Genomic DNA, 27826 nt, shown 5'->3' on the forward strand with positions numbered 1-27826 from the left:
ACAGAATAACATATCTCACTGACTGACTGACTGGCTGGCTGCAGGTGTTGTAAGGCTACTGAAATCTAGTCGCTTATTTCTGACCATATATACAAATACTAAAAATCTCATGCATTTTTCTGCAGCACCGTTAGCCTTTTTTCTGTTGTTTAGGACCAGTTGGCACTACTCTGTATTGAGTGAGAACCCACCACAGCTGGGATAAGTAGTGTTGAGTTTAGCACTATTTAGCTGTCTGGTTTCCTTTGAGGAAACAGCTAGCTGATTTCACGCTCTAATCACAGACAGCAATGGTCCAATGACTTAGTAACTGTTCCGTCACATCACATAAATCTGACTGGGCGAGTCCTGCCTTCGGGGCAAACATAGCACTACTACTCCCTCTTGCCCTGACACCAGCCATGCTGGTGGGTTGTTTCTTCCTCACCCTCATTGTTCTTGTCTCCTTCATTCTAGATTATGAAAACGATCATCACCATGAACACGGGTCCCACTCTGAGCTCATTGTCCTACCCTGGCTGTCATGCAGGCCCAGGCATCCTTTCACATGAATTATTCCAGAGTGAGCAGGCCAGGCAGTGGAATGGAAAGCATGGCCTGGCAGAACCAGGAAGCCCCCGTCCTCCAGGGTAGGGGGTTTGAGTGATGGACACCTGATGCTGCCAGCAGGAAGCAGATCAGAGTACTGTGGAGGCATCTCTTTGGCACCACATCTCCTGGATCCCCTTACAACGTCTGGCCACTGTCCGCATTGCAGCGCTGCTCCAAGAATAAACTATTCCTGGAGCAACATTCCAACAGCTGAGCTCTGTTGTTCATCAATGTTCAGATAGGAACATCTTTAAAAATGTTCTCCAAATAAAGATCATATATAGGATCCAGGAGTTATATTAATCCTGTGATCTAACTAGGAAAAACTCTAGTACTTTAGAGTTTTTTCCTGGTCAGGGCCTGTATCCACAAAGCATCTCAGAAAAGTTCCTAGCAATCCTGTTCAAACCTGTTTAAAAGTGGCAATCAGCAGTTGAAAAAAATGATAGTGTCCTCCCTGTCCAAGTTTCAGTAAAAAGCTGAGGGATGGGGCTGGAGATGTACAACCACTCTCAAATTCATAGGCAGAGCTATGGATGCAAGGACTGACCATCCATGATATCAACATTATAGTTCCAACCATGTTTTGAGGCTATATTGTGTTTCACGAGATATTTACAAGTTGTGTTTTTCAAGCATTAATGGGTACATTCTAAAAATGGATGTAGCAACTCCAGATTGCCTCTAAAACAAAAGAAACCTCCCAGCTCAGAGTAGGTTTTAGGATGATCTTAAGATAGTGCTCAGACAAACTCTGAGCCAGGAGGAAAATCAAGTCAGAAAAGTTTATCTCAGCTGGTAATCACGACAGTTTGAGGTACTGCAAAGGAAAGAGTGATGACGCTCATTGACATTGTTTTAATGAAATGTGAAATGTATAGCACACTTCGACAAACCATGGTGATTGTGACTGTACATCAATGGTAAAACATTTGATATAATTTCTGATTGACACAATCACTTTCTCTACTCTTAATTCTTGCCTAATTTGTTGGCGTGCCTAATATATATTTTTTGGACCAATTCTGATATTTTAAATAATGTGATAGGCATATGAATCATATATTATATAAACGAATACAGGCAACACAGTATCAACACACAAAACACTTCTATTCTGATTGAAAGACACTGGATGACAACATAGTTTATTAGTGGAGCAGCAGATCAGATCAGCAATCACGTGCTGCACGGGAGGCCGGATCAACAGTAGACCACGTACCTGTGTGTGTGTATGTGTGTACTGATCAGTGAGACGTAACTAATGGGGCTTGTCTTGGATTACCCTTTCAAATTGAGGGCAGCTCTTATCCCATCCCAGGATTATTACTGGGGCACAGACACAAGGGGGACCCACTCCATACACCACAAACACTGGGACCTGGTCTAGCCGCTCTCTATATAAACCCCTCTGCTCTATATCCTCCCCACCCTGACAGGACTAACCCTGATCACACTAAGAACCTCTGGAAACTGGAGGATGGAGAACTATAGCTTTCACAATACAGTCTCAAACACGGCATCATTAATATAGATGATCCTCTCCCCCCTGTGTTTGGGAACAGGTAAAGGGATGTTTACAGTTGAAACTTCTCATTAGTTCCATGTTCCTTTGTCATTTTGGCAACATTCTATTCTTGTCTTCTGTACCACCTGCTGCTGCCTATTCCCTTACAGTCTGCTGTTTCATGTGTATGTGACAGTGTAAACACTGAGCTGGATCATAAGACAGTATGATGTCACCATCAATATGAGCTGAGTCATCCTCGTGGTAGGTGTACTGTAGTGTACATACGTACACATTCCATTCAGAATCCAAAAATGGACTGTAGACAGCTGCCAATACCAGCAAGCATTCTTAAAACCCTCAAACAATGCCCACACCTTCTCTCTGACCTCAGCAGGCAGCACGCTCAGACTCACAACTGCCCCTTCAAAGGCCCTCTCCTCCTCTAGCCTCTGTTTCTATTTGTGGGTGCTGTTTTTACACATCCATACTGCTAGTCTCTGGAAAGAAACACATCTGAAAATGACTGTCCTGCTATATATGTGATGCTCAGTAAACCACTGGCACTTAGATTGAAGGTCGGATCACAAACCACTGAAATAAGACCAAAAACAGTCATGCCGTATGTGGAAGGAATTTCATCTTGTAAATCTGAGTGGGAAACTGGAAATTGAAAACTCTACTTTACTCTTTTACACTACAAAGTGGTTTACAGTTGCTCGATTGTTAATGTTAAAATCAACTTGGTAACTGCACCTCTATATCAACTAGTCAATATTGCCCAGGCAACTGGTCAACAGCCCATGGTCATACTGCCCTGTATTCACACCGCTGACAACCTATTGACCCTCAGTGGCATTGGGCATCTACCCACCTACCACGCCAACCTGTGGTTGGTAACATCCTGTTTCCACGCCTCCAGTGTACCCGCTGCATGCCAGTACATTCCTGCCAGTGCCTCCACTCCTTCCCCAGCCTCTAGAGACACAAAAATGTAACAAACAAGCAACGCACCAGGCTGGCTGTTTCACAGAAACAAGAAATCACAGCAGCTCTCAGAAATCTCAGAGGCTGAAATACATGGAGAATGACTTGGCTAGAGAAGACATTCAGAGGCTGCCCTAAGTAACAGTGGGTGATCTTCTGATCTGATATGGCATGCAAAACCCTGCCCAGGCACATAACAGAGAAACCTGCCCAGGCACATTACAGAGAACCCTGCCCAGGCACATTACAGAGAACCCTGCCCAGGCACATTACAGAGAACCCTGCCCAGGCACATTACAGAGAACCCTGCCCAGGCACATTACAGAGAACCCTGCCCAGGCACATTACAGAGAACCCTGCCCAGGTACATTACAGAGAACCCTGCCCAGGTACATTACAGAGAACCCTGCCCAGGTACATTACAGAGAACCCTGCCCAGGTACATTACAGAGAACCCTGCCCAGGTACATTACAGAGAACCCTGCCCAGGCACATTACAGAGAACCCTGCCCAGGCACATTACAGAGAACCCTGCCCAGGCACATTACAGAGAACCCTGCCCAGGCACATTACAGAGAACCCTGCCCAGGCACATTACAGAGAACCCTGCCCAGGTACATTACAGAGAACCCTGCCCAGGTACATTACAGAGAACCCTGCCCAGGTACATTACAGAGAACCCTGCCCAGGTACATTACAGAGAACCCTGCCCAGGTACATTACAGAGAACCCTGCCCAGGTGCATTACAGAGAACCCTGCCCAGGTGCATTACAGAGAACCCTGCCCAGGTGCATTACAGAGAACCCTGCCCAGGTACATTACAGAGAACCCTGCCCAGGTACATTACAGAGAACCCTGCCCAGGTGCATTAGAGAGAACCCTGCCCAGGTGCATTACAGAGAACCCTGACCAGGTACATTACAGAGAACCCTGCCCAGGTACATTACAGAGAACCCTGCCCAGGCACATTACAGAGAACCCTGCCCAGGCGCATTACAGAGAACCCTGCCCAGGTACATTACAGAGAACCCTGCCCAGGTACACACTCTGCCTACTTTCCGCATTCCCTTCTCTCTCGCTCCTCTCCTCTGCTTTCCTGATATTACCTTCTATCTTTCAATCTCCAAACCTCGGAATATTTGATTTCACTCCATCTGTAACGACAGTGGAGATGCTATCATGCAATTAAGTGTGTAAAGAGCAAAGACACAGCAGGATTGGGGGAATGTCTCCTACAGCCACATCATAAATACATTCGCTCTCTGTCTTCCTCCCAGTCCTATACATAACTCAAATGCATTCTCAGGCACACACACACACACACACACACACACACACACACACACACACACACACACACACACACACACACACACACACACACACACACACACACACACACACACACACACACACAGAGTGTCTCCTCGAGGTACTGAGCAGCTGATGCAGCCTCAGTTGTGCGTGTGCTGGATGAACATAAGGGAATCTCTCCTACTCTGCTAAAAACAGCAGCACAGCCAATGGGCTTTACACCAGCATGCCGACCCACAGTAACACCTCTGATAGACTACCTAAAGCACTCCTGCATGACTACATTGGAGCACGGTTTGAATGTGCAAATTGTTTTGAACTTAGTTGTAGTGTGTGGTTGTGTTTGTGCAGGTAAGGGAGACGGGAGGTTGACTTTCAATGTTAGCTAGAGGAGATCTTCCTGGATGTGTCTTCAGGGCCCTCTCTGGAGAGAGTGAGTAGGGAGAGGGGAAATGAGGGGAAGAAAGGGTTCTCTTCTCCCTGCTCACTCTCTCCAGAGAGGGCCCTGAAGACACATCCAGCAAGATCTCCTCTAGCTAACATTGAAACCTTTTCTTCCCTCTTTTCCCTTCTCCCTCTTTATATCTCTATCCCCCCTTTTCCTGCGTCCTCTCAGTCGATGTGAATTAGCCGAATAAACCCCAGCTTGTAAAGCAGTCTACTGAAATAAATCTTCAAGGAAGTAGATTTAGCAATCACAAAATATATATTATGTTCACTAATCCATGCTTCTCGGACTGCCAGCTATTGCCCAGCTAATTCCATAGACCTTTGCTACTGGCTTCTTATGACTGTACAAGGAGATTGAGGACAGACATGGTAGCTAGCTAGTTGAGAATGGCAAGGATGGGCTAGTGGACTCACTGGGCTGACAGACACCATAGGTGTTTTGTGCTGGGATTCTGGGTGAGGATGGAGGCGAGCGCTGAATCTCATCTGCTGTAGAATCACATTAGCCAGCCTCTCAATGGCCACTCTGTGAGATGAGCTCATGCTAAAAGCCCCATCAATCTCATCAGTGTTTCAGTGGACCAGCACTCTATGATATTAATGTCCCACAGAGGGAGAGTGGAGGAGGGAGGATCTGGTCAGAGGCTTTAAATGGCTCCGACAGCACAATGTGTCCATCATGACAGTAATGTGTCAATGGACCAAATCTCTGTCCTGTAGCAGCCTCTGGGGGGAGGTTAGATAAGAGTCAGTCTCTGGACAGCAGCTTATTGGGCCTTCAATAGCCAGACTGGCCAGTTGTGTTGGTCAGAGCGATTGACCAGTTTCTTAGGCGTGGTCTTAGACTAGCATCACCACTACTTACAGTCTGTTAGCATCACTACAACCTTTACATTAAGATAGCACTGACAGAAACTTCACCCCCATGTTGACTCACCATCTGATTTGATTGTCCATAGTCCTCTGAGGTTATAACTCAAATATGCCATGTGTACTGTACTTTATGGCAAGGATCAATAGTCTCCTTAAATAGATGGTCTCTAGAGATGAAAGAAGAGAGTAAGAGTTGAGGGAAATGTGGTTGACTGGAAGTCAAGACCAGTTCAAATGAATGAAGAGTACTGCTCTACTGATTTGTTCTCACTTGAAAACAAATGAGAAATATGAAAAGCCATTACTGTGGAAAAATAACATTCCTTCCATGGAGAAGATAAAGCTGTAATCACGTAGCGCCAGGCCCTGAACGGGTACGTCTGTCACTGACAGTGATAAGCCCTCTCTGGAAATGTGCATTTCTGTTCCCCTCATGGTTTTATTAAATATATCCTCTGAGAAAGCCAAAGCTAACAGATATTGGCCAATGCTAGAGAGAGCAGGGAAAGAAAGAGAGAGAGCGACATAGAAAGAGTGAGAGAGTGAGAGAGCTGCTTTCTAATTCTCCTTTAAATAGAAAATGAGAATACTTCCAGGCAGTGGTGCAAAGTACTTAAGTAAAAAAAATTATATAAGTACCACTTAAGTAGGGGTATCTGTACTTTTACTTCACTACATTCCAAAAGAAAATTCTGTACTTTTTACTCCATACATTTTTTTTTCCATACATTTTGAATAGTTAGCAGGACAGGAAAATGGTCTAATTCACACACTTATTAAGATAACATCCCTGGTCATTCCTACTGCCTCTGATCTGGTGGACTCACAAAAAAAAAGAACAAAACAAAGTGTGCGTGTTGGAGCGTGCTATCCGTAAATAAATAAAAAACTAGAAAATGGTGCCATCTGGTTTGCTTAATATAAGTAATGTTTTACTTTTGATATTTAAGTATATTTTAGCAATTACATTTACTTCTGATACTTAAGTATATTTAAAACCAAATACTTTAACTCAAATAGGATTTTACTGGGTGACTTTTACTTGAGTCATTTTCTATTAAAGTATCTTTACTCTTACTCAAGTATGACAATTGGGTACTTTTTCCACCACTGCTTCCAGGTGTAACTCATGAAGATTTTCACTACTCACGTAGTACATTCTCCCACTCTTAAAAGGGAGAGGGGAAAACAGCAGCACATGCAGTAGTATTGCAGAAGGGCAAGGAATACAGGCTCCTAAATTAAACTGCATTTACCATACGGTTAGTAAGTGGAAAACTGAAAGCGCGAACCATCGCATTTAACCATGGCAAGGTGACTGGGAATATGGCTGAATACAAACAGTGTAGCTATTCCCTCCGTAAGGCAATCAAACAGGCAAAACGTTAGCAGATGTTAATGCAAGTGTAGCGAAATGCTTGTGCTTCTAGTTCCGACAGTGCAGTAATATCTAACAAGTAATCTAACAATTCCCCAACAACTACCTAATACACACAAATCTAAAGGGTTGAATGAGAATATGAACATGTAAGTATATGGATGAGTGATGGCTGAGCGGCATAGGCAGGGTGCAATAGATGGTATAAAATACAGTATATACGTTATATGAGTAATGTAAGATATGTAAACATTATTGAAGTGCCATTATTTAGAGTGCATTGTATAAAGTGCCTCCATTCCTTAAAGTGGCCAGTGATTGGGTCTCATAATAGGCAGCAGCCTCTCTGAGTTAGTGATTGCTGTTTAGCAGTCTGATGGCCTTGAGATAGAAGCTGTTTTTCAGTCTCTCGGTCCCAGCTTTGATGCACCTGTACTGACCTCGCCTTCTGGATGGTAGCGGTGTGAACAGGCAGTGGCTCAGGTGGTTGATGTCCTTGATGATCCTTTTGGCCTTCCTTTGACATCGGGTGCTGTAGGTGTCATGGAGGGCAGGTAGTTTGCCACCGCTGATGCGTTGTGCAGACAGCACAACTCTCTGGAGAGCCTTTTGGTTGAGGGCGGTGCAGTTGCCGTACCAGTCGGCGATACAGCTCGACAGGATGCTCTCGATTGTGCATCTGTAAAAGTTTGTCAGGGTTTTGGGTGACAAGCCAAATTTCTTCAACCTCCTGTCTGTGTGAGTGGACAACTTCAGTTTGTCTGTGATGTGTATGCCGAGGAACTTAAAACTTTCCACCTTCTCCACTGCTGTCCCTTTGATGTGGATAGGGGGGGTGCTCCCTCAGCTATTTCCTGAAGTCCAAGATCATCTCCTTTGTTTTGTGGATGTTGAGTGAGAGGTTGTTTTCCTGACACCACACTCCGAGTGCCCCCACCTCCTCCCTGTAGGCTGTCTCGTCGTTGTTGGTAATCAAGCCCACTACTGTTGTGTCGTCTGCAAACTTGATGAGTGAGTTGGAGACGTGCATGGCCACGCAGTCATGGGTGAACAGGGTGTACAGGAGGGGGCTGAGCACGCACCCTTGTGCATACTAACGTTACATTTCTATACGTATTTCAACACTCTAAACACTTCTCTGAAAAACACTATTTTAAGCCCCAATGTTTACCTTTTTTTGTGACAGTTTTTGTACTCTGGTGTTATCATGCCAACGTGTTTTATCTGTACTGAGGGTCAGCAAAGTGGAGATGTTGATTCCTACTGTCACCACCTGGGGGCGGCCCGTCAGAAAGTTCAACACCCAGTTGCACAGGGCGGGGTTGAGACCCAGGGCCTCCAGCTTGATAATGAGCTTGGAGGGTACTATGATGTTGAATGCTGAGCTCTAGTCAATGAACAGCATTCTTACATAGGTATTCCTTTTGTCCAGATGGGATAGGGTAGTGTGAAGAATGATGGCGATTGCGTCGTCTGTGGACCTGTTTGGTCGGTATGCAAACTGAAGTGGTTCTATGGTGGCCGGTAAGGTGGAGGTGATATGATCCTTGACTAGTCTCTCAAAGCCCTTCATGATGACAGAAGTGAGTGCTACGGGGCGGTAGTAATTTAGTTCAGTTATCTTTGACTTCTTGGCTACAGGAACAATGATAGCCATCTTGAAGCATGTGGGGACAAAAGACTGGGATAGGGAGCGATTTAATATGTCCGTGAACACACCAGCCAGCTGGTCTGCACATGCTCCGAGGACGCGGCTAGGGATGCCATCTGGGTCAGCAGCCTTGCGAGAGTTAACAGGTTTAAATGTTTTACTCACGTCAGCCATTCCTTGTTAGCAGGCCGCTTATTATCCTCAAAGCGGGCAAAGAAGGTGTTTAGCTTGTCTGGAAGCGTGACATCGGTGTCCGTGACGTGGCTGGATTTCTTTTTGTAATACGTGATTTCCTGTAGACCCTGCCACATACGTCTTGTGTCTGAGTCGTTGAATTGCAACTCCACCTTGTCCCTGTACTGGCACTTCGCTTGTTTGATTGCCTTACGGAGGGAATAGCTACACTGTTTATATTCAGACATATTCCCAGACCTCTTTCCATGGTTAAATGCGGTGGATCGCGCTTTTCATCCATCCACGGCTTCTGGTTAGGGTAGGTTTAATAGTCACAGTGGGTACCACATCTCCAATGCACTTCTTTAAAAATGCACTCACCGAGTCAGCGTATAAGTTGATGTTGTTCTCTGAGGCTGACCGGGAACATATTCCAGTACGCGCGATCAAAACAATCTTGAGCGTGGCTTCCGATTGGTCGGACAAGCGTTGAATGGTTCTCATTACTGATACATCCTGTTTGAGTTTCTGCCTATAAGACGGAAGGAGCAACATGGCGTTGTGGCCGGATTTGCCGAAGGGAGGGCGGGGGAGGGCTTTGTATGCACCGCGGAAGTTAGAGTAGCAGTGGATGAGGGTATTGCGCATGCGTGTAGCGCAATCAATATGATGGAAAAATTTAGGTAAACTTGTTCTCAAATTTGCTTTGTTAAAATCCCCAGGTACAATAAATGCAGCCTCAGGATGTATGGTTTCCAAATTGCATATAGTCCAGTGAAGTTCCTTGATGGCCATCTTGGTGTCTGCTTGAGGGGGAATGTACACAGCTGTGACTGTAACTTACGAGAATTCTCTTGGAATGTAAAATGGCCGGCACTTGATTGTAGAATTCTAGATCGGGTGAGCAGAAGGACTTGAGTTCCTGTATGTTGATATGATTACACCATGAGTCGTTAATCATAAAGCATACACCCTCGCCCTTCCTTTTCCCAGAGAGGTGTTAATCTCTGTCGGCGCGCAGCATGGAGAAGCCCGGTGGCTGAACCGATTCTGACAACATATCCCGAGAGAGCCATGTTTCCGTGAAACAGAGAACGTTACAATCTCTGATGTCTCTCTAGAAGGCAACCCTTGCTCGAATTTTGTATACGTTGTTGTCAAGAGACTGGACATTGGCTAGTAGTATATTCGGGAGCGGTGTGCGTTGTGCCCGTCTACGGAGCCTGGCCAGGTGGCCACTTCGTCTGCCCCTTCTGCGGCGTCGTTGTTTTGGATCGCCTACTGGAATTAGCTCCATTGTCCTGGGTGGTGGTCAGGAAAGTTGTATTCCTAGTCGTAATGTTGGTAAGTTGACGTTGCTCTTATATCCAATAGTTCTTCCCGGCTGTATGTAAAAATACTTAAGATTTCCTGGGGTAACATTTGGAAAAAAGAACACATAAAAAAACAAAAATAATGCATAGTTTCCTAAGAACTCTAAGGGAAAACCAGTCACGTCGCAGACACCGAAGTCTTGCTTCCGGACAAGCTAAACACCTTCTTTGGCCACTTGGAGGATAACACAGTGCCACCGACGCGGCCCGCTACCAAGGACTGTGGGCTCTCCTTCTCCGTGGCCGACGTGAGTAAGACATTTAAGCGTGTTAACCCTCAAACCCTCAACTAAATCACTATCGCTCCGTAGCACACTTCTGTCATCATGAAGTGCTTAGATAGGATCATATCACCTCCACCTTACCGGACACCCTAGACCCACTTCAATTTGCTTACCGCCCCAATAGATCCACAGACGATGCCATTGCCATCACACTGCACAATCCCATCTAGACAAAAGGAATACCAATGTAAGAATGCTGTTCATTGACTATAGCTCAGCATTCAATACCATAGTACCCTCCAAGCTCATCATTAAGCTTGAGGCCCTGGGTCTGAACCCCGCCATGTGCAACTGGGTCCTGGACTTCCTGACTGGAGGCTAAAGAAATTTGTCTTGGTACCTAAAACCCTCACAAACTTTTACAGATACAGTGTATCTTAGTCTATGCCACTCTGACATTGCTCATCCTAATATTTATATATTCCTAATTCAATTCCTTACTTTAGATTGTGTGTATTGTTAGATATTACTTGTTAGATATTACTGCACTGTTTGAGCTAGAAACACAAGCATTTCACTACACCCACAATAACATCTGCTAAACACGTGTATGTGACAAATAAAATGTAATTTGATCTATAGCCACATACTGTACATAGCCCGTTTAAAGCCTGATAGGTGTTCAGCTGTTCAGGGCTCTGAAGAGCATCCCCATGAAAACAGGGGAAGTAGCTCTGTTGTCAGTCGGTTGCAGCAAAACAGAACAACTCCCGCTGGGTGAACAAATAGAGCAAAGAAAATCTGATTGCGTTTGCCTCCAGAGCCATTCAAATTATTGATCAGAGCTTTGTCTGTAAAGCAAGGAGGCTTTTTCAGCTAATGAGTAATTAGCATGTGTGCTGGATCTCCTGGAGCATACATGGATGCTGGCTTCCTCTTTATACAGTGCCGTGAAAAAGTATTTTCCCCTTTCTGATTTTCTCTATTTTTGCAGATTTTTCACACTGAATGTTATTAGATCTTCAACCAAAACTTAATATTAGATTAAGGGAACCTGAATAAAAATGTATTTACATTTATACTTGTTTTATTTATTGAATTAAGTTTATTTTATGAAATTATGCAACACCCAATTCCCCTGTGTGAAAAGGTAATTGCTCCCTTACCCTCAATAACTGGTTGTGCCACCTTTAGCTGCAATGACTCCAAACAAATGCTTCCTGTAGTTGTTTTTCACCAGACATGAATGGGACACATCTCATCCCAAAAGTTGACTCATATTTGACAAAAGGCACCTGGATGATCCTCAAGACTCCTGGAAGAATGTTCTATGGACAGATGATTCAAAAGTATAACTTTTTGGACAACATGGGTCCCATTATGCCTGGCGAAAAACAAACACTGTGTTCCACAGTAAGAACCTTACACCAACGGTCAAGCATGGTGGTAGTGTGATGGTTTGGGGATGTTTTTCTCCCTCAGGACCTGGACAACTTGCCTTAATAGAAGGAACCATGAATTCTGGTCTGTATCAGAATTCTACAGGAGAACGTCAGGCCCTCCGTATGTGAACTGAAGCGCAACTGGGTCATGCAGCAAGACAATGATTCAAAACACACAATCAAGTTACATGAAAATCGCAAAAGAGTTTTGGAATGGCCTAGTCAAAGTCCAGACGTAATCCCAATTAAGATGATGTGGCAGGACTTGAAACTAGCAGTTCATTCTTGAAACCCCACAAACGTTGCTGAGTTAAAGCAGTGCTGCATGGAAGAGTGGGCCACAATTCCTCCACAGCGACGTGAGAGACTGATCAACAACTACAGGAAGCGTTTGGAGTCATTGCAACTAAAAGGTGACACAACCAGTTAATGAGTGTAAGGGGGCAATTACTTTTTCACACATGGGCATTGGGTGTTGCATTTTTTAATGAAATAAGAGAAATATGTAAATGTTGTGTTATTTGTTCACTCAGGTTCCCTTTATCTAATATTAGGTTTTGGCTGACGATCTGATAACATACAGAATCAAAAAAATGCAACAGTAGAGAAAATTAGAAAGGAGGCAAATTCTTTTTCATAGCACTGTATACAGAAAGACATTCACTGTACAAGGTATGGCTTTGTTATTCAAATAGGCCTTTCTTCCAAACATATACTGCATATGGTGTAGATGAGAACAGGGAGAAAACAGGAAGATGAAATGGAAAAAGGCACATTACTATGAACTTCATAATGCAGTCTCTTTCTCTCATTCGCTTTCTATTTCAATTTCTCACTTTTCATCTCTTCACATCTGAGTTTCTCTCTTGAAGCCTTCTTCCAGGACCACAGGGGAGACTAGATCTCATTAGCTGCATTCGTTGCTCTCCTGGTCTGTGCTGAATGGAAGGCACCCTCTGAGCTTCACTCCCCCGGCCCCCAACAACCCACTCACGGTACCTCACAAATGGCATTACTATTGCTCTTCCCTTAAATCTACTATTGCAGCCTCTGTCACTCTATACATCCACCCTAGTCTCTCTCCATCCAGTTATTGCACCCAGTTCCATCGCCACATGTGTTGACCTCATCTCAGGCTCCAGCAAGGCACTGTGCTCCCCAGCCATGACAGGCAGAGCAGGGCCTGGTGCTGATGCAGCAGGAGTCACTCCCACAGAGAGCCATGGATAGAGAAGCATTAAGCTGCACTGTCTATCTCTATTCTGACTGACACATAGCACACTAAACCGTTAGAGCTTCAGCGACCACACAGAGGGGGGTTGAACTACAGGGCACATCTCCTCTCGCCTCTCTATACACAGCTGAGCACATATTTGTTTATTTGGATCCCCATTAACTTTTGCAGAAGCAGCTATTCTTCCTGGGGTCCACAAAAAAACACAATGACCAAAACAAAACACTGATAGCTTCCTGATTGGTTCCCTGATTGAGAACCATACCTGGCCAAAACATAGAAATAGAAAATCATAGAAACACAAAACATAGAATTCCCGCCCTGACCAAACCAAAATAGAGACATAAAAAGGATCTCTAAGGTCAGGGCGTGACAGTACCCCCCCCCCCCCCCCATTTTCTTAAATGAATAAAAATGACGCCGAACAAAAACAACAAACACTACAAAAACAAACCGTGAAGCTACAGGCTATGTGCCCTAAACAAAAGTCAGCTTCCCACAAACACAGGTGGAAAAAAGAGCTATCTAAGTATGGTTCCCAATCAGAGACAACGATAGTCAGCTGTCCATAATTGAGAACCATACCCAGCCAAAACATAGAAATAGAAAATCATAGAAACACAAAACATAGAATGCCAACCCCAACTCACGCCCTTACCAAACCAAAATAGAGACATAAAAAGGATCTCTAAGGTCAGGGCGTGACATGGTGACTTATCAATATTGATGAATAACAATAGTTTTTCCACCTCTCCCACACTAACTGCAATAAATTCAAAACAGCAATTCGTCTCTTTCATTATTAGATCTTTTATACAAAAATACGATGGTTCACTGTTCAATGTTGTCATTTCACTTTAGAGTTTTTCCACTTTACTAGTGAAATAGTCATTGAAATTACTGGCAATATCAAAAGGTTTTGTTATAAATGACCATTAACTTCAATGAACGATGGAGATGAATTGGGGTTTCTGGCCAAGATATAATTTAAGGTACTCTAAAGCTTTTTTCCATTGTATTTTGTCATTTATCTTGGTTTGGTAATATAATTTCTTCTTCTTTTTGTTAAGTTTAGTCACAAAATAGAGATGGTTAACTACAATACCCATCTATCTCTACTGACCTGGATAACATCGTGAGCCTGACGGATAATTATGTAAAGTGCTAATTGAGTCATCGATACCTTCCTGTAGCAATCACAAAGCAGCTCGACATGGCTAATAAAGAAGCATAATAATGGGATTTCTTTTTTTTACAAACAGGATGGTATTCTAAAACTGGGAACAATAGCAGCCATTCTCCTATTTCCAGATTAACATTTCCAACTGAATTAAGCAAACAAACAAAACAATAAAACAACAGAACATAGAAAGACTTGACTATAAATAATGGGGGAGCAACTTTTAAGAGCATTAGTGGCACATTTCCGGAATGCTGCCCTGCAGAATTGGTTTTGATCAAACTCACTGACTGTGATGGGGCATTAGGGATGGAGGAATTGAGAGGGAGCTAAAGAGACGGTGAGAGAGAGACAGACGGACAAAGAGAGAGATGATTAAGAGGGACAGAGAGCATGTGGTGGGGAAGAGAAGGGAGCATCTGAGGTTTGTGTGTGTGTGTGTGTATGTATGTTAAAGTCTAGGGGTGAGATCAGGGAGAGGAGCCAGCCCCGACCCCCAGTTCCAGCCCCTATCCCCAGCTCCAGTCCCTTAGCCTTAGCGCCAACCCCAGTTCCATCCCTTCTCAGCGCTGTGCCTTCGCATTCCTGAGGTCTGGCCCAGCGCCAGACAGTCCTACCCACAGAGGCAGGCCAGAATGGCAACAATGAGCAGAGCCCCAGACACTCATCCCCTCACAATGCAAACAACGTCATCACCATTGCCACACTGACTGACTCTCATACCTCCACTATCAGTCACAGTAAGAAACACAGCTGTCAACAACATTACAATAGAGCCACTATCGCTAATGACTGCACAATAACAAAAGACATAACATTTATTTAGTCATAAACACACAGTATCATTTTCTGCTAGCTCAACTCAAAGTTCCTTTTCATGACCTACAACTGACACTTAAAAAACACACCAAGGACAGTGCCGATAACGAACAAGCATCAAGATTGACAAGCCCACTTCAATACAACAGCCAACAGGCTTTGGAGCAAGAATACAGGGACTCTGCAATAAGGTCAACATCAATAGCAGAGAGCTTTAACCAACAATGTAAGCTACCAATGAGGTTTCTCTTATAAATATATATACTCTTAGCCCCCTCCCATCCCATCCCTCTCTCCATGATGCAGCCTCACCTCTCTTCTGGATGATGATCCTGAGCAGTGGGTTGGCTGAGGAGAGGGCTTTGTAGAAGTTGTCATCATTGTTGATTGGCAGAAGGTCACCCTGGATGTCAGCATATCCCAGCAGCACTTCCACACCGGGGATGTGGTGAACGGTTTGCAGCAGCCGGTAAAACTCCTGAAAGCCACAGGTGCCGCTCTTCTTCAAAGCGAAACGTCTGTACTCAGCCTCAAACTGGAAAACAAAAAGGTCAGAGAATATTGTGTCATGAAAGCAAACTCATGAAGAATGGTGCATCATGACATCAATTTTACAACAAACAACAGACTCCAACATAAGCCTCGGCCATGACATTGCCATTGCTACCCAACCATTCACAATTCACCTATATTCCACCATCGCTTTTCATTGTCTTGCATGCATTCTGCATTCTTCAAAACATAACCTAGGTATTACTTTTACATCACAGAGCTTGACATGTAGACATCGTCCAGTATGTAACAACTGGAGTCATGTTCTGAGACTTCCTATTAGATGCAGCAGGGAGCAGGGCACAGCCCAATGATAACACAGTGGATTGTTGATCATTGTGCGGTAGCCGTGTAGCACAAATACATAAAGAGCGCTGAGGGGACAACACAAGATGTGAGCTGTGCTTGTCTGTGTGGAGATGCTGCCCTGCACAGTCAGTGAATTTCTCTCTGAGGTGCTTCTCACATAGAAACACACACAGCAGGTTGTCACTCCTCTAACACAATGTGCAATCCCATCAATGTTTGGTGCCACTTACTTCCCCAATCACAAAGACAGGGAGACACATATACGACAGATTACAGAGTAAAGGAAAAACAGGCAGGATGAGCAAACAGTGCTAGACAGTATAGAGTAGAGTACTGCATGGTGCACCACCCATTTAAAATCCATTGGCTGTTTTCATGATAACATGATTGACTGGTTTGTGTGTCCAACCATATTGACAGTCTGAAACAAATAATGGGATATGCACTCAGTGATTGTGGGCTCTCACAGAAAATGAGTGGGTCTACTCTCCGCTTCTTTTCCTCTCCATTGAAGAAGAATACATTGCATGCTTTACTGAGCAGGAGGGGTGACTGATTATGCCATTTCCACCCAAAAACAGAAAAGAGAGGAAGCAAGGGGAAGATATCAGAACATTGGACATTGGGGAATAATAACATATTGTACAGGATACATTTGTACTGTAGTGAAGCAGTCTCTATTGTAATGCAAGGTCTCTTTCATGATCATGTGAAACGTCAATTGCTATGGAAATGCTGGGATATGTTTTTCTATGAAAAGTATGTTAAATTTAATTATGATGCAACTAAACTCAGCAAAAAAAGAAACGTCAACTGCGTTTATTTTCAGCAAACTTAACATGTGTAAATATTTGTATGAACATAAGATTCAACAACTGAGACATAAACTGAACAAGTTCCACAGACATGTGACTAACAGAAATGGAATAATGTGTCCCTGAACAAAGGGGGGGGGGGTCAAAATCAAAAGTAACAATCAGTATCTGGTGTGGCCACCAGCTGCATTAAGTACTGCAGTGCATCTCCTCCTCATGGACTGCACCAGATTTGCCAGTTCTTGGTGGAAGAGTGGGGTCTCATCTCACAGCAAGGCACCTGCAAGTTCCCAGACATTTCTGGGGGGAATGGCCCTAGCCCTCACCCTCCGATCCAACAGGTCCCAGACGTGCTCAATGGGATTGAGATCCGGGCTTGTCGCTGGCCATGGCAGAACACTGACATTCCTGTCTTGCAGGAAATCAAGCACAGAACGAGCAGTATGGCTGGTGGCATTGTGATGCTGGAGGGTCATGTCAGGATGAGCCTGTAGGAACGGTACCACATGAGGGAGGAGGATGTCTCCCCTGTAACGCACAGCGTTGAGATTGCCTGCAATGACAACAAGCTCAGTCCGATGATGCTGTGACACACCGCCCCAGACCATGACGGACCCTCAACCTCCAAATCGATCCTGCTCCAGAGTACAGGCCTTGGTGTGACGCTCAATCCATTGACGATAAACGCAAATCCGACCATCCCCCCTGGTGAGACAAAACTGCGACTCGTCAGTGAAGAACACTTTTTGCCAGTCCTGTCTGGTCCAGCGACGGTGGGTTTGTGCCCATAGGCGACGTTGTTGCCGGTGATGTCTGGTGAGGACCTGCCTTACAACAGGCCTACAAGCCCTCAGTCCAGCCTCTCTCAGCCTATTGCGGACAGTCTGAGCACTGATGGAGGGATTATGCGTTCCTGGTGTAACTCGGGCAGTTGTTGTTACTATCCTGTACCTGTCCCGCAGGTGTGATGTTCGGATGTACCGATCCTGTGCAGGTGTTGCTACACGTGGTCTGCCACTCCGAGGACGATCAGCTGTCCATCCCGTCTCCCTGTAGTGCTGTCTTAGGCGTCTGTGAAACTTGTTCAGTTTGTCTCATTTGTTGAATCTTGTTATTTTCATACAAATATTTACACGTTAAAACTTCTTAAGTATAGGGTGCAGTATTTTCATTTTTGGCTAAAAAACGTACCCATTTGAAACTGCCTATTTCTCAGCCCCCGAAACTAGAATATGCATATAATTGTCAGATTAGGATAGAAAACACTCCAAAGTTTCCAAAACTGTCAAAATATTGCCTGTGAGTTTAACAGAACTGATATTGCTGGCGAAAACCTGAGGAAAATCCAATCAGGAAGTGTCTCTTTTTTATTTAAGCCTCTCTGTTCTTATGCATGCCTATCATCCATTTAAAGGGATATCACCCAGATTCCTTTTTCTATGGCTTCCCTAAGGTGTCAGTCTATAGACATAGTTTCAGGCTTTTATTTTGAAAAATGAGCGAGAACGATCACATTGCGTAAGTAGATAGGTGGGGGCTCTCAGAGTGAGTTTTGCGCAACAGAGAAAGGCGGCCATTGTTTCTCCCGGTCCTATTGAAAAACCAACACTCCCGGTTGATATATTATCGAATATATATTTGAAAAACAACCTGAGGATTGATTATAAAAAACGTTTGACATGTTTCTGTGGACATAAATGAATATTATTTGGAATTTGTCTGCATTGTCGTGACCGCTCTTTCCTGTGGATTTCTAAGGATAACGCGCCAAACAAACGGAGATATTTGGATATAAAAATAATCTTTATGGAACAAAAGGAACATTTGTTGTCTAACTGGGAGTCTCGTGAGTGAAAACATCTGAAGATCATCAAAGGTAAACGATTAATTTGATTGCTTTTCTGATTTTCGTGACCAAGTTACCTGACGCTAAGTGTACTTAATGTTTTGTCGAGCGATCGATAAACTTACACAAACGCTTGTATTGCTTTCGCTGTAAAGCATAATTTTAAAATCTGAGACGACAGGTGGATTAACAAAAGGCTAAGCTGTGTTTTGCAATATTGCACTTGTGATTTCATGAATATGAATATTTTTTTGTAATATTATTTGACTGTGGCGCTATGCTATTCAGCGTTGCTGATGACAATTATCCCGATACCGGGATGGGTAGATCAGAGAAGTTAAGTTTGCTGAAAATATACGCAGTTGACAGTGAGAGGACGTTTCTTTCTTTGCTGAGTTTACATGGAGGAGATTTAAATCAAGCTATTCAAGCTATTCATCTCTACTTTCTTGTCTCTTTCGCTCTTGCATCAAAATGTTAATAAAGTTTTAATAGGAGAGAATGCGATCGGATCATCATCTAATTGGCCTTCACATAACTCTTAAAGAATTTCCACGTGGACGGGGATATTGGAAATGTAATCAAAGTTTACTGGAAGACAATTTATTTTTAAAACTGCAGGATAACATCAAGTGGGCCCGGATGAAAATCAAGCCAAGCAAATTTCGAAGCATCTCCATAGTCAAGGGACAGCTTAAAGATGTGAGGTTCTGCATTGGAGATGACCCAATACCAACGGTGTCTGAGCAACCCGTCAAGAGCCTGGGTAGATGGTACAACGAAAGCCTCCGGGATAAAGATCAAGTGCAGCAAGTAAGACAGGACATCGCCGACGGTCTTGAGAACATCCACAAGACCCTACTGCCTGGGAAGCTCAAGCTTTGGTGCCTACAGTTTGGACTTCTCCCCCGGGTAATGTGGCCACTCACCGTCTATGAGGTCCCAATAACAACAGTGGAGAAGATGGAGCGAACCATTACCTCATACGTGAAGAAATGGCTGGGTGTCCCACGATGCCTGAGTAACATTGGCCTCTATGGCAAAGGGGTCCTTGAACTACCTCTTACAAGTCTAACGGAGGAGTACAAGTGCTCTAAAGTAAGACTTCAGATGACATTGAAGGACTCCAAAGACCAGACCAGATGAAGGACTCCAAAGACCAGACCATTAGCAAGGCTGCACCTCCCCTACAAACTGGACGGAAATGGACATCATCCAAGGCTGTGCAGCAAGCAACATCCGCCCTGAGACACCAAGACATTGTGGGGAATATCCAGCATGGAAGAGGCTTTGGCCTGGCAGCAAGCAAACCAACGTTCCATAAGGCAACAACATCTGAACGCAGGAAGCTGGTGGTCGAGGAGGTGCGCAGACAGGAGGAGACTGCAAGAAGTGCAAAGGCTGTCTCTCTTGCTAAACAAGGGCAATGGACGCGGTGGGAAGGCCTGGAGAGGAGAAAGATCAACTGGAGTGAGCTTTGGCAAATGGAGGCAAGCAACATCAGCTTCATCATAAGAGCTGTTTATGATGTGCTTCCATCACCAAAAAACCTACATCAATGGTATGGCGAGGACCCGACCTGCCCCCTCTGCCCAGCTCCAGCGACTCTCAGGCATATAATGACAGGTTGCAAGACCAGCCTCTCACAAGGCCGCTACACCTGGAGGCACAATCAGGTCCTCAAGAGCCTGGCTGCAGCACATGAGACCAAGAGGAGTGCAACCAATTCATTACCTCCAAAAACAAGCAATCCCGTCAAAACAACAACATTGATCCGGGAGGGACAGAAAAGGCCCAAGCATCCTCCTACAAAGCCAGAAACTGGACACCTAGGCATGGCCCGGGACTGGAAGATGCTTGTCGATATTGGCCAGCAACTCATTTTTCCACCTGAGATTGCTTCTACCAACCTTAGGCCAGACATGGTACTCTGGTCCCCTTCACGAAAGGCTGTGTACATCATAGAGCTCACAGTCCCGTGGGAAAACTCTGTTGAAGAGGCCTACGAGCGTAAGAAACTGCGTTACAGAGTTGGCAGCAGACGCAACTCAGCGTGGCTGGAATGCAAAAGTCTGGCCAGTTGAAGTGGGATGCAGAGGATTCGTGGCTTCTTCCACCATCAGGTTGCTGAAAGAACTTGGAATCCACGGACAGGCTCTGCGGCAGACCGTCAGAGCAGTTTCTCAAGCAGCTGAAAGAGGCAGCCAGTGGATCTGGATCAAACGGAAGGACCCTTGCTGGGCTATAACTTCATGACCCCCCCACCCCCACCTGAGAACCCAATTCAGATCCCTCCAACTTGAGGAGGGCATATGAGGTATGCGGTCAACTGTAGGGCTGGCTCAGGGAAGAGGACGCCCCTGCCTTGCATAGTCCCGTGGGAAATCTTAATTGGGCATGGGACACAAGCTAAGGCTTGATCACCCTTTAGCTGGCCACCTTTGATGAGGGTGTTTAGTGATTAAAGGCCGAAACACACACTGATTCGAAGGCACACTACTGAGGATGTGTCCCAAAATTGACATCTTAACCCAGTCTAAGAAATAAACCTCCCATGCCACTCTGTCAACATCATGGCAAATCTCATGTGAGTGCATACCATCTATTGGCACAATGGACAGTTTTAACATCTCGTCCCGTGTTTAATGATTCTTTAACTAATACAAAGATTTATAACTGAATTTTACAGTACAATATAGGTTCAGCAAATCCCCTTATTGTCTGGGATACCTTTAAATGTACCTTCAGAGGTCATTCAATTCAATATTCATCAATAATTAAAAAATACGTTTCTGGCTAAAGTGACAAGACTAACAAGGGAAATCCATGAACTAATAGTACAGGTAGATAGCAATACAAATTAAACTAGAGATACAAAATAAGTAAGAGGAAAAACAAAAAGAACTGGAGGAACTTATTCAAGAATGATCTAATGTAATCTATTACGAAAATAAAGCAAACTGGATGGAATATGGAGAAAAACGCACCAAATTCTTCCTGAATCTCCAACACAGCAACGCTAACAAAAATAATTTGCAGAAACTAGTTACTGAAGACGGAGTCATTTATGATTCTACAAATTATATTTTAAAAGAGGAAGCTAAATATTTTAAGCAGATGTTCTCTTTTCCGTCTCATCCTCAGCCACTGAATGATGATTACTGTAAGGAATTATTTCCAAATAATAAGAATTTTGAAAATTAACAAATGTACAGAAAGATCAGTGCAAAGGCCAAATAACAGAGGAATAACTTTTTGAGGCTATTAAATCCTTTCAGTCAGGAAAAACTCCAGGGCTTTTGATATGCTCAAAGCTCCATTCTTAGCTTGTTTTAACTACTCCTTTAGAAATGGTAGTCTGTCAGGCAATTTTTTTTTAAAGTATATTGTATGTTTTAAATATTCTATAAAAACATAAAAAACGATTTAAAAAATATATATAATTCAGAACTACATTTTTCGGGGAACAGAATCAGAACAAAAGTGATCCAGAACAGCACACTTATTTTTAAAAGCATGGGAACTGTTAATAATATTATTTTACGTTATGGTCATTTTTCCCAGTCCCCCCAAAAACACAACAAAGCGCCTATGCAAAGCCCTCACTCTGTCACTCAGAAAATCTTTGCCAGTGTGTGTGTGTGGCCAGGCTACCTGCCCCTCCCATAGGCTACCGTAGCCTACTGACGTTACAACTGCGATTCAGAAATTAAGGAAAGAGATGTTTTTATTAGAAGGTTAAGTATCTCTAACGGTCGCCCCAGCGTGAGTTGTTTTATGCACGTGATGTCAGAATGCACTCACTGTTCCAAAATGTGATTGTTACGCAACAGGACAGTTAACATGTCCCGTGTGGCTCAGTTGGTAGAGCATGGCGCTTGCAACGCCAGGGTTGTGGGTTCAATTCCCACGGGGGGACCAGGATGAATATGTATGAACTTTCCAATTTGTAAGTCGCTCTGGATAAGAGCGTCTGCTAAATAATGTAAATGTAAATGTTAACCTGCGCTGCCTGCTAATTATCTATAGGCTATGTTTCATCTTGTCAATTTCTAATTATTTTCTAACAAGTTGTATTTTCTAAAAGACAAGGAGCTACGCTATTTGCCAGCTATGTGTGGCACCATGTCTGTTGACATTATACAATGCATTCTGAGTGTCACAATCTCTCAGACCAAAGATGTTATAATGAGGTGAAGGAATGGTTCATTCATCTTTCGGGTGAACTCACGGATGTGAATGAAGGGAAATGAAGGGATGATCGTAGACGACACACCCCCTTAATAAACATGCATACTATAAACAGACCAAACTCATCTTGCCCCCTCTTATTATCTTTGGTTGATGAGAAAAAAATAAGCATGGCGGCTACCCATCTACCCATCGTCTGATTACTTTCCATATATATGACTGCTTGTGTTACCTCAATCTTTCCTCAGTTAGCGCTAGAACAAATGTAGCCTACATTTTTCCGGTTTGGATGATTGTGTTATGGTGTAGCTACTTCTATGAATGTCTGATCATCCCATCCTAAAATAAACTGGTCACAGTCTGGACATAACTTTGTAAGGACTGTGTTTGTGCAAAATGTTTCTGTGAAAAAAAAGAAGTGTGGCCAGCTCAAATGCTGATTGTTGTGTCAATCGGACGTTCTAATCAAGCCTTCTAATCACACCGGTTTGATCATATGCAAAGGGACCACTGTAGAATTATCACACCCATTTGTTGGTACGTGTGAAAAGTTTAAGGATACTATAGGTATCATGTTTAACATTGGATTTATTAACTACAAAAAGGTAAGACGTGTTTTTATTTTAATTCTGGTGCCGCTCTGCACACACAAGCTTGTTAGCTATCTTGGTCCAACGTTAAGCCAACTCTCTGAAGGTCAAAGACATTAAAAGTTCCTCCGTTGAAGCTGCTCCTCCGCAGGTATAATTTAGATAATGCATGTCATAATAAGATGCCCAGCACTTCAAGCTAAGCCTCGTCCTCCACCCTCTCTCTTCACACATCGCATTTCGCACCCTACACTTGTCTGACATCTGTCCAATGCACGTGTAAACAATTATCGCTTAGCCACTCCATAGCAAGCTGCTCTATCCGCACTGATTGGTGAAGTAATTTAATATTGAGCTAAATGTAAAAAATTAAATATAAATCCAAGTTTTAAAAAATAACATAAAGGAACGATATAAACTGTTACTTGTTTTGTTCGAACCAGTTGAGAACTTTATTTTGCTGGTCGGAACAGAACAAAAAAAAGTATGGTTCTGTTCAGAACGAAACGATTGGAAAATAATTTTGATTATGATTAAATCCACTCTTCCTAAATATCACCTACATAGCAAGTAATCAAGTGAGAATAAGTCTGTGTGTGTAGAAAGTGATGGTAAATGTGGGAGAAAACAAGTGAGTGAGTGATGGACAGGTTAGTGTAGCGGTTCCTACTCTATCCCCCACCATCCCAGGGCTCCAATCGGCAGAACAACTTTGCTGAGTCATGAGTGTCTGTACTCGTTTGGAGAAGCAAGCCTCCTGTAGAACCGTGTGAAAGGCTGGAGTGTTTTCTTTTCATTATTAATTCATATATTCTCTCCCACCAAACACATAGCTATTAGAGAGAATAAGAAGACACTGACAATAAAGAGAGAACCTGTTTGCCTTTGAGACATTGCCTTTGATACATTTTAAGACGCTGTGCTGCAGCTGAGGCACATACTTGACATACAAACATGATTAGAATAGAATCCACTGTCAACAAGTTGTTAAAAATCACTGGTGAGGAGAGACAGACAGTGAGGCAGTTGCACTGCACATTACACTGCACAGAGAATGCATGTATAGATATCTCCATTTAGAGTAAACACCACAATCCGTAGCATATTGTCAGAATTTGACATACACACTAGTATGGTGCATTCTGAGTATACTAGATTGTTAAAGATTCTGACCTGTAGCAAACAACAATAGTAAAACATTGAAAAAGTAATAATCAGAGTCATTAACTCCATTTAAACACTTTCCATAAACGCAGTTACAATGTTTGCTCTTTGTGACAGAAGTCCAGAGACACGTGGGTTTTACTGAAAAACATCTGTGTTGCCAGGACAGACAATGTGTGTTCAAAGTATTGTCATGCTATTATTTTTATAAAAAGACACGTTGAAGGAGTATAATTGACCGTTTATTTTAATGTGCTACACTGATGAGGATGATGATAAAAAAATAATAAACGAATAATCACCCCGTGTAGGCTGATAATGATAATACATATATAAATACATATATAATTTATTGTAAATTGTAAAAAAAAAAAAAAAAAAAAAAAAAAAAAAAAAAATACAGGTAGGCTATGGCCTATGTGCTCTATTCATTTATGGTGAATCGGTGAATTCGTTGAGCTTATGGTTTATCGCTACTAATACCATGTTTCATGCATAATTAATCAGCCAGGCCTAATGTTATAATTAACCGCGTAGAACTACGCTCTATTCTGCGGCAAAACAGCGCGCTACATTTCGAAGAAATTACAACAGCAACGGATAGTGCACTTCCATAGCCGAGAGCGACAATGCGAACTGTCATTACCTCCTAGGCTACTACATATAGAAATAGAGTCAGACACGTTCCAAGCTGCTCCGTCTCAGAACGTCGTGGCGACAAAGGCACCAACATCAGTGTTTCCCGCTCTGATTATGATTAGTTACGTGGGGAATTCAAGAGCGGATAGCGCAATACTGACAGATCCAATTTATACCGCTTGATTTGGTTTAGCCCTGAGCACCGCAGGTGTTATCCATGCGCGTGCCTGATAAGGTAACCTATCAGCAAATAAACGGCGGTCCACGAGTTCCACTGTAACCGCATTATGAATGTGAAATTAATAAACCAGCCACTTACTTTGCTCTTGACCTCGACCACATTGTCGGTGTTTTTCAAGGGGGTCCTCTGGTACCTTGACATGTTAGCGCGTTGAACCCCAACGGATAGGACCATCCACAGGCTTTCCTCGAAACAGGTTTAAGCAGGCAGTCAGTCACTTCGTCGTAAGCGCATTTGCTCGCAGCACCATGGGGGCTGATAGACGCACAGGTACAGTTCTTAAACAGCCCTGGTTCTGTAGTAGGAATCAGATCTGTGATGGAAAATGTTGTCCTCGCGATGGGCAGAGCTACACTGCCTCAATAACAATGACGTCAGCTAGACACGCCGATTGAAGGCGGGGATGGGGTCGTGCGTGGGGTCAGCTGAAATGTTTCAGTCGGTGTTGCCCAGGAGACCAGGAGGCAAAGAGCAGGTGAGACAAGGTTCACTGACTCACATTTCTCCAATGAGTGTCAAAAGTAATTTTTAGGAAGTGACTAAGAACAGAATCCCGATTATTCAACTCAATTAATGTGATGATGCGATTTTGCCTGAGGTCATTCAATGACAAAACGGTAATGGACAGGATTTTTACAAAATAAATATATACAAATAGAAAAAGTGGCAATGTTGTACTTAAACTGAGCACAGAACTGATCTATTTAGTAAAGTATTTTAGACATTTACATAAAGCAGCATGTTTGTATGTAACCTATGCAATTATTTTAATACATGCAGTACTAAGACATACATTTTATATATATTTTTTTTTACTTATAAAGATATCATCAAATGGTGTATTTTTTCCTAATTGGTATCCAATTGAAGAATAAAGTACAGAGTAGTAGCCAACCCTTGCTTGTAATATTGGGAAATGGTCTTTGCTGCCACTGCAGTATTCTCACACTGTATACCATGGATAAAGACTTGGCAAAAACATTTCTACATATGTGTTCTACATATGGATTTATCTCATCAGCGATGACCCATGCATTGACATCCGGTTTCACCAGTCTCTCTCTCTTTTTCTCTCTCAATTCAATTAAATATACTTTATTGACTTGGAAAGTAAACACGTACATTATCAAAATTAACATAGCTACAATGATCAAAGATAGGAATATGGCTCACATCAGCACCATTGCCCCAGAAACCCTAGACACACCCAAATTTGCATACCGCCCTAACATATCCACAGATGATGCAATCTCTATTGCACTCCACACTGCCCTTTCCCACCTGGACAAAAGGAACACTTATGTGAGAATGCTATTAATTGACTACAGCCCAGCGTTCAACACCATAGTGCCCTCAAAGCTCATCAATAAGCTAAGGACCCTGGGACTTAACACCTCCCTCTGCAACTGGATCCTGGACTTCCTGACGGGCCGCCACCAGGTGGGAAGGGTAGGTAACAACACATTCACCACGCTGATCCTCAACACAGGGGCCACTCAGGGGTGCGTGCTCAATCCCCTCCTGTACTCCCTGTTCACTCATGACTGCATGGCCAGGCACGACTCCAACACATCATTAAGTTTGCCGATGGCACAACAGTGGTAGGCCTGATCACCGACAACGACGAGACAGCCTATAGGGAGGAGGTCAGAGACCTGGGAGTGTGGTGCAAGGACAACAACCTCTCCCTCAACGTGATCAAGACTCCAGCCATCCTAGTCATAGACTATTCTCTTTGCTACCGCACGGCAAGCAGTACCATAGCGCCAAGTCTAGGTCCAAGAGGCTTCTAAACGGCTTCTACCACCAAACCATAAGACTCCTGAACATCTAATCAAATGGCTACCCAGACTATTTGCATTGCCCCCCCCCCCACCCCCTTTTACACCGTTGCTACTCTCTGTTGTTATCATCTATGCATAGTCACTTTAATAACTCTACCTACATGTACATATTACCTCAATTAACTCAACTAACCGGTGCCCCCGCACATTGACTCTGTACCGGTGCCCCCCTGTATATAGTCTCGCTATTGTTATTTTACTGCTGCTCTTTCATTACTTGTTACTTTTATTTCTTATTCATATTTTATTTTGTTATATTTTTTTTTAACTGCATTGTTGGCTAGGGGCTCGTAAGTAAGCATTTCACTGGAAGGTCTACACCTGTTGTATTCGGTGCATGTGACTAATACAATTTGATTTGAATATACTAGACTGTTTGTAATTAAGCAATAATAATGATAGTGATACTCATATTAACAGCAATTACAACAAATAAT

The 27826-nt window shown here is 43.4% G+C and overlaps 1 protein-coding gene across 1 annotated transcript in view; it reads right to left on the bottom strand.

Moving 5' to 3' along the window:
* Positions 1-25956, bottom strand: part of LOC129862504 (partitioning defective 6 homolog alpha-like) — a 39779-nt gene extending 13823 nt beyond the window's left edge. The window contains exons 1-2 of the mRNA XM_055934243.1: positions 25624-25956; positions 15511-15733 (exon numbers count right to left, since the gene is read on the bottom strand). Coding sequence (XP_055790218.1) covers positions 15511-15733; positions 25624-25719 — 319 coding nt within the window. The 5' untranslated portion in view covers positions 25720-25956. The remainder of the gene's footprint in view (positions 1-15510; positions 15734-25623) is intronic.
* Positions 25957-27826: the final 1870 nt, after the last annotated feature.

The sequence above is a fragment of the Salvelinus fontinalis genome, chromosome 9 (genome assembly GCF_029448725.1).
Source record: "Salvelinus fontinalis isolate EN_2023a chromosome 9, ASM2944872v1, whole genome shotgun sequence".
NCBI lineage: Eukaryota > Metazoa > Chordata > Actinopteri > Salmoniformes > Salmonidae > Salvelinus > Salvelinus fontinalis.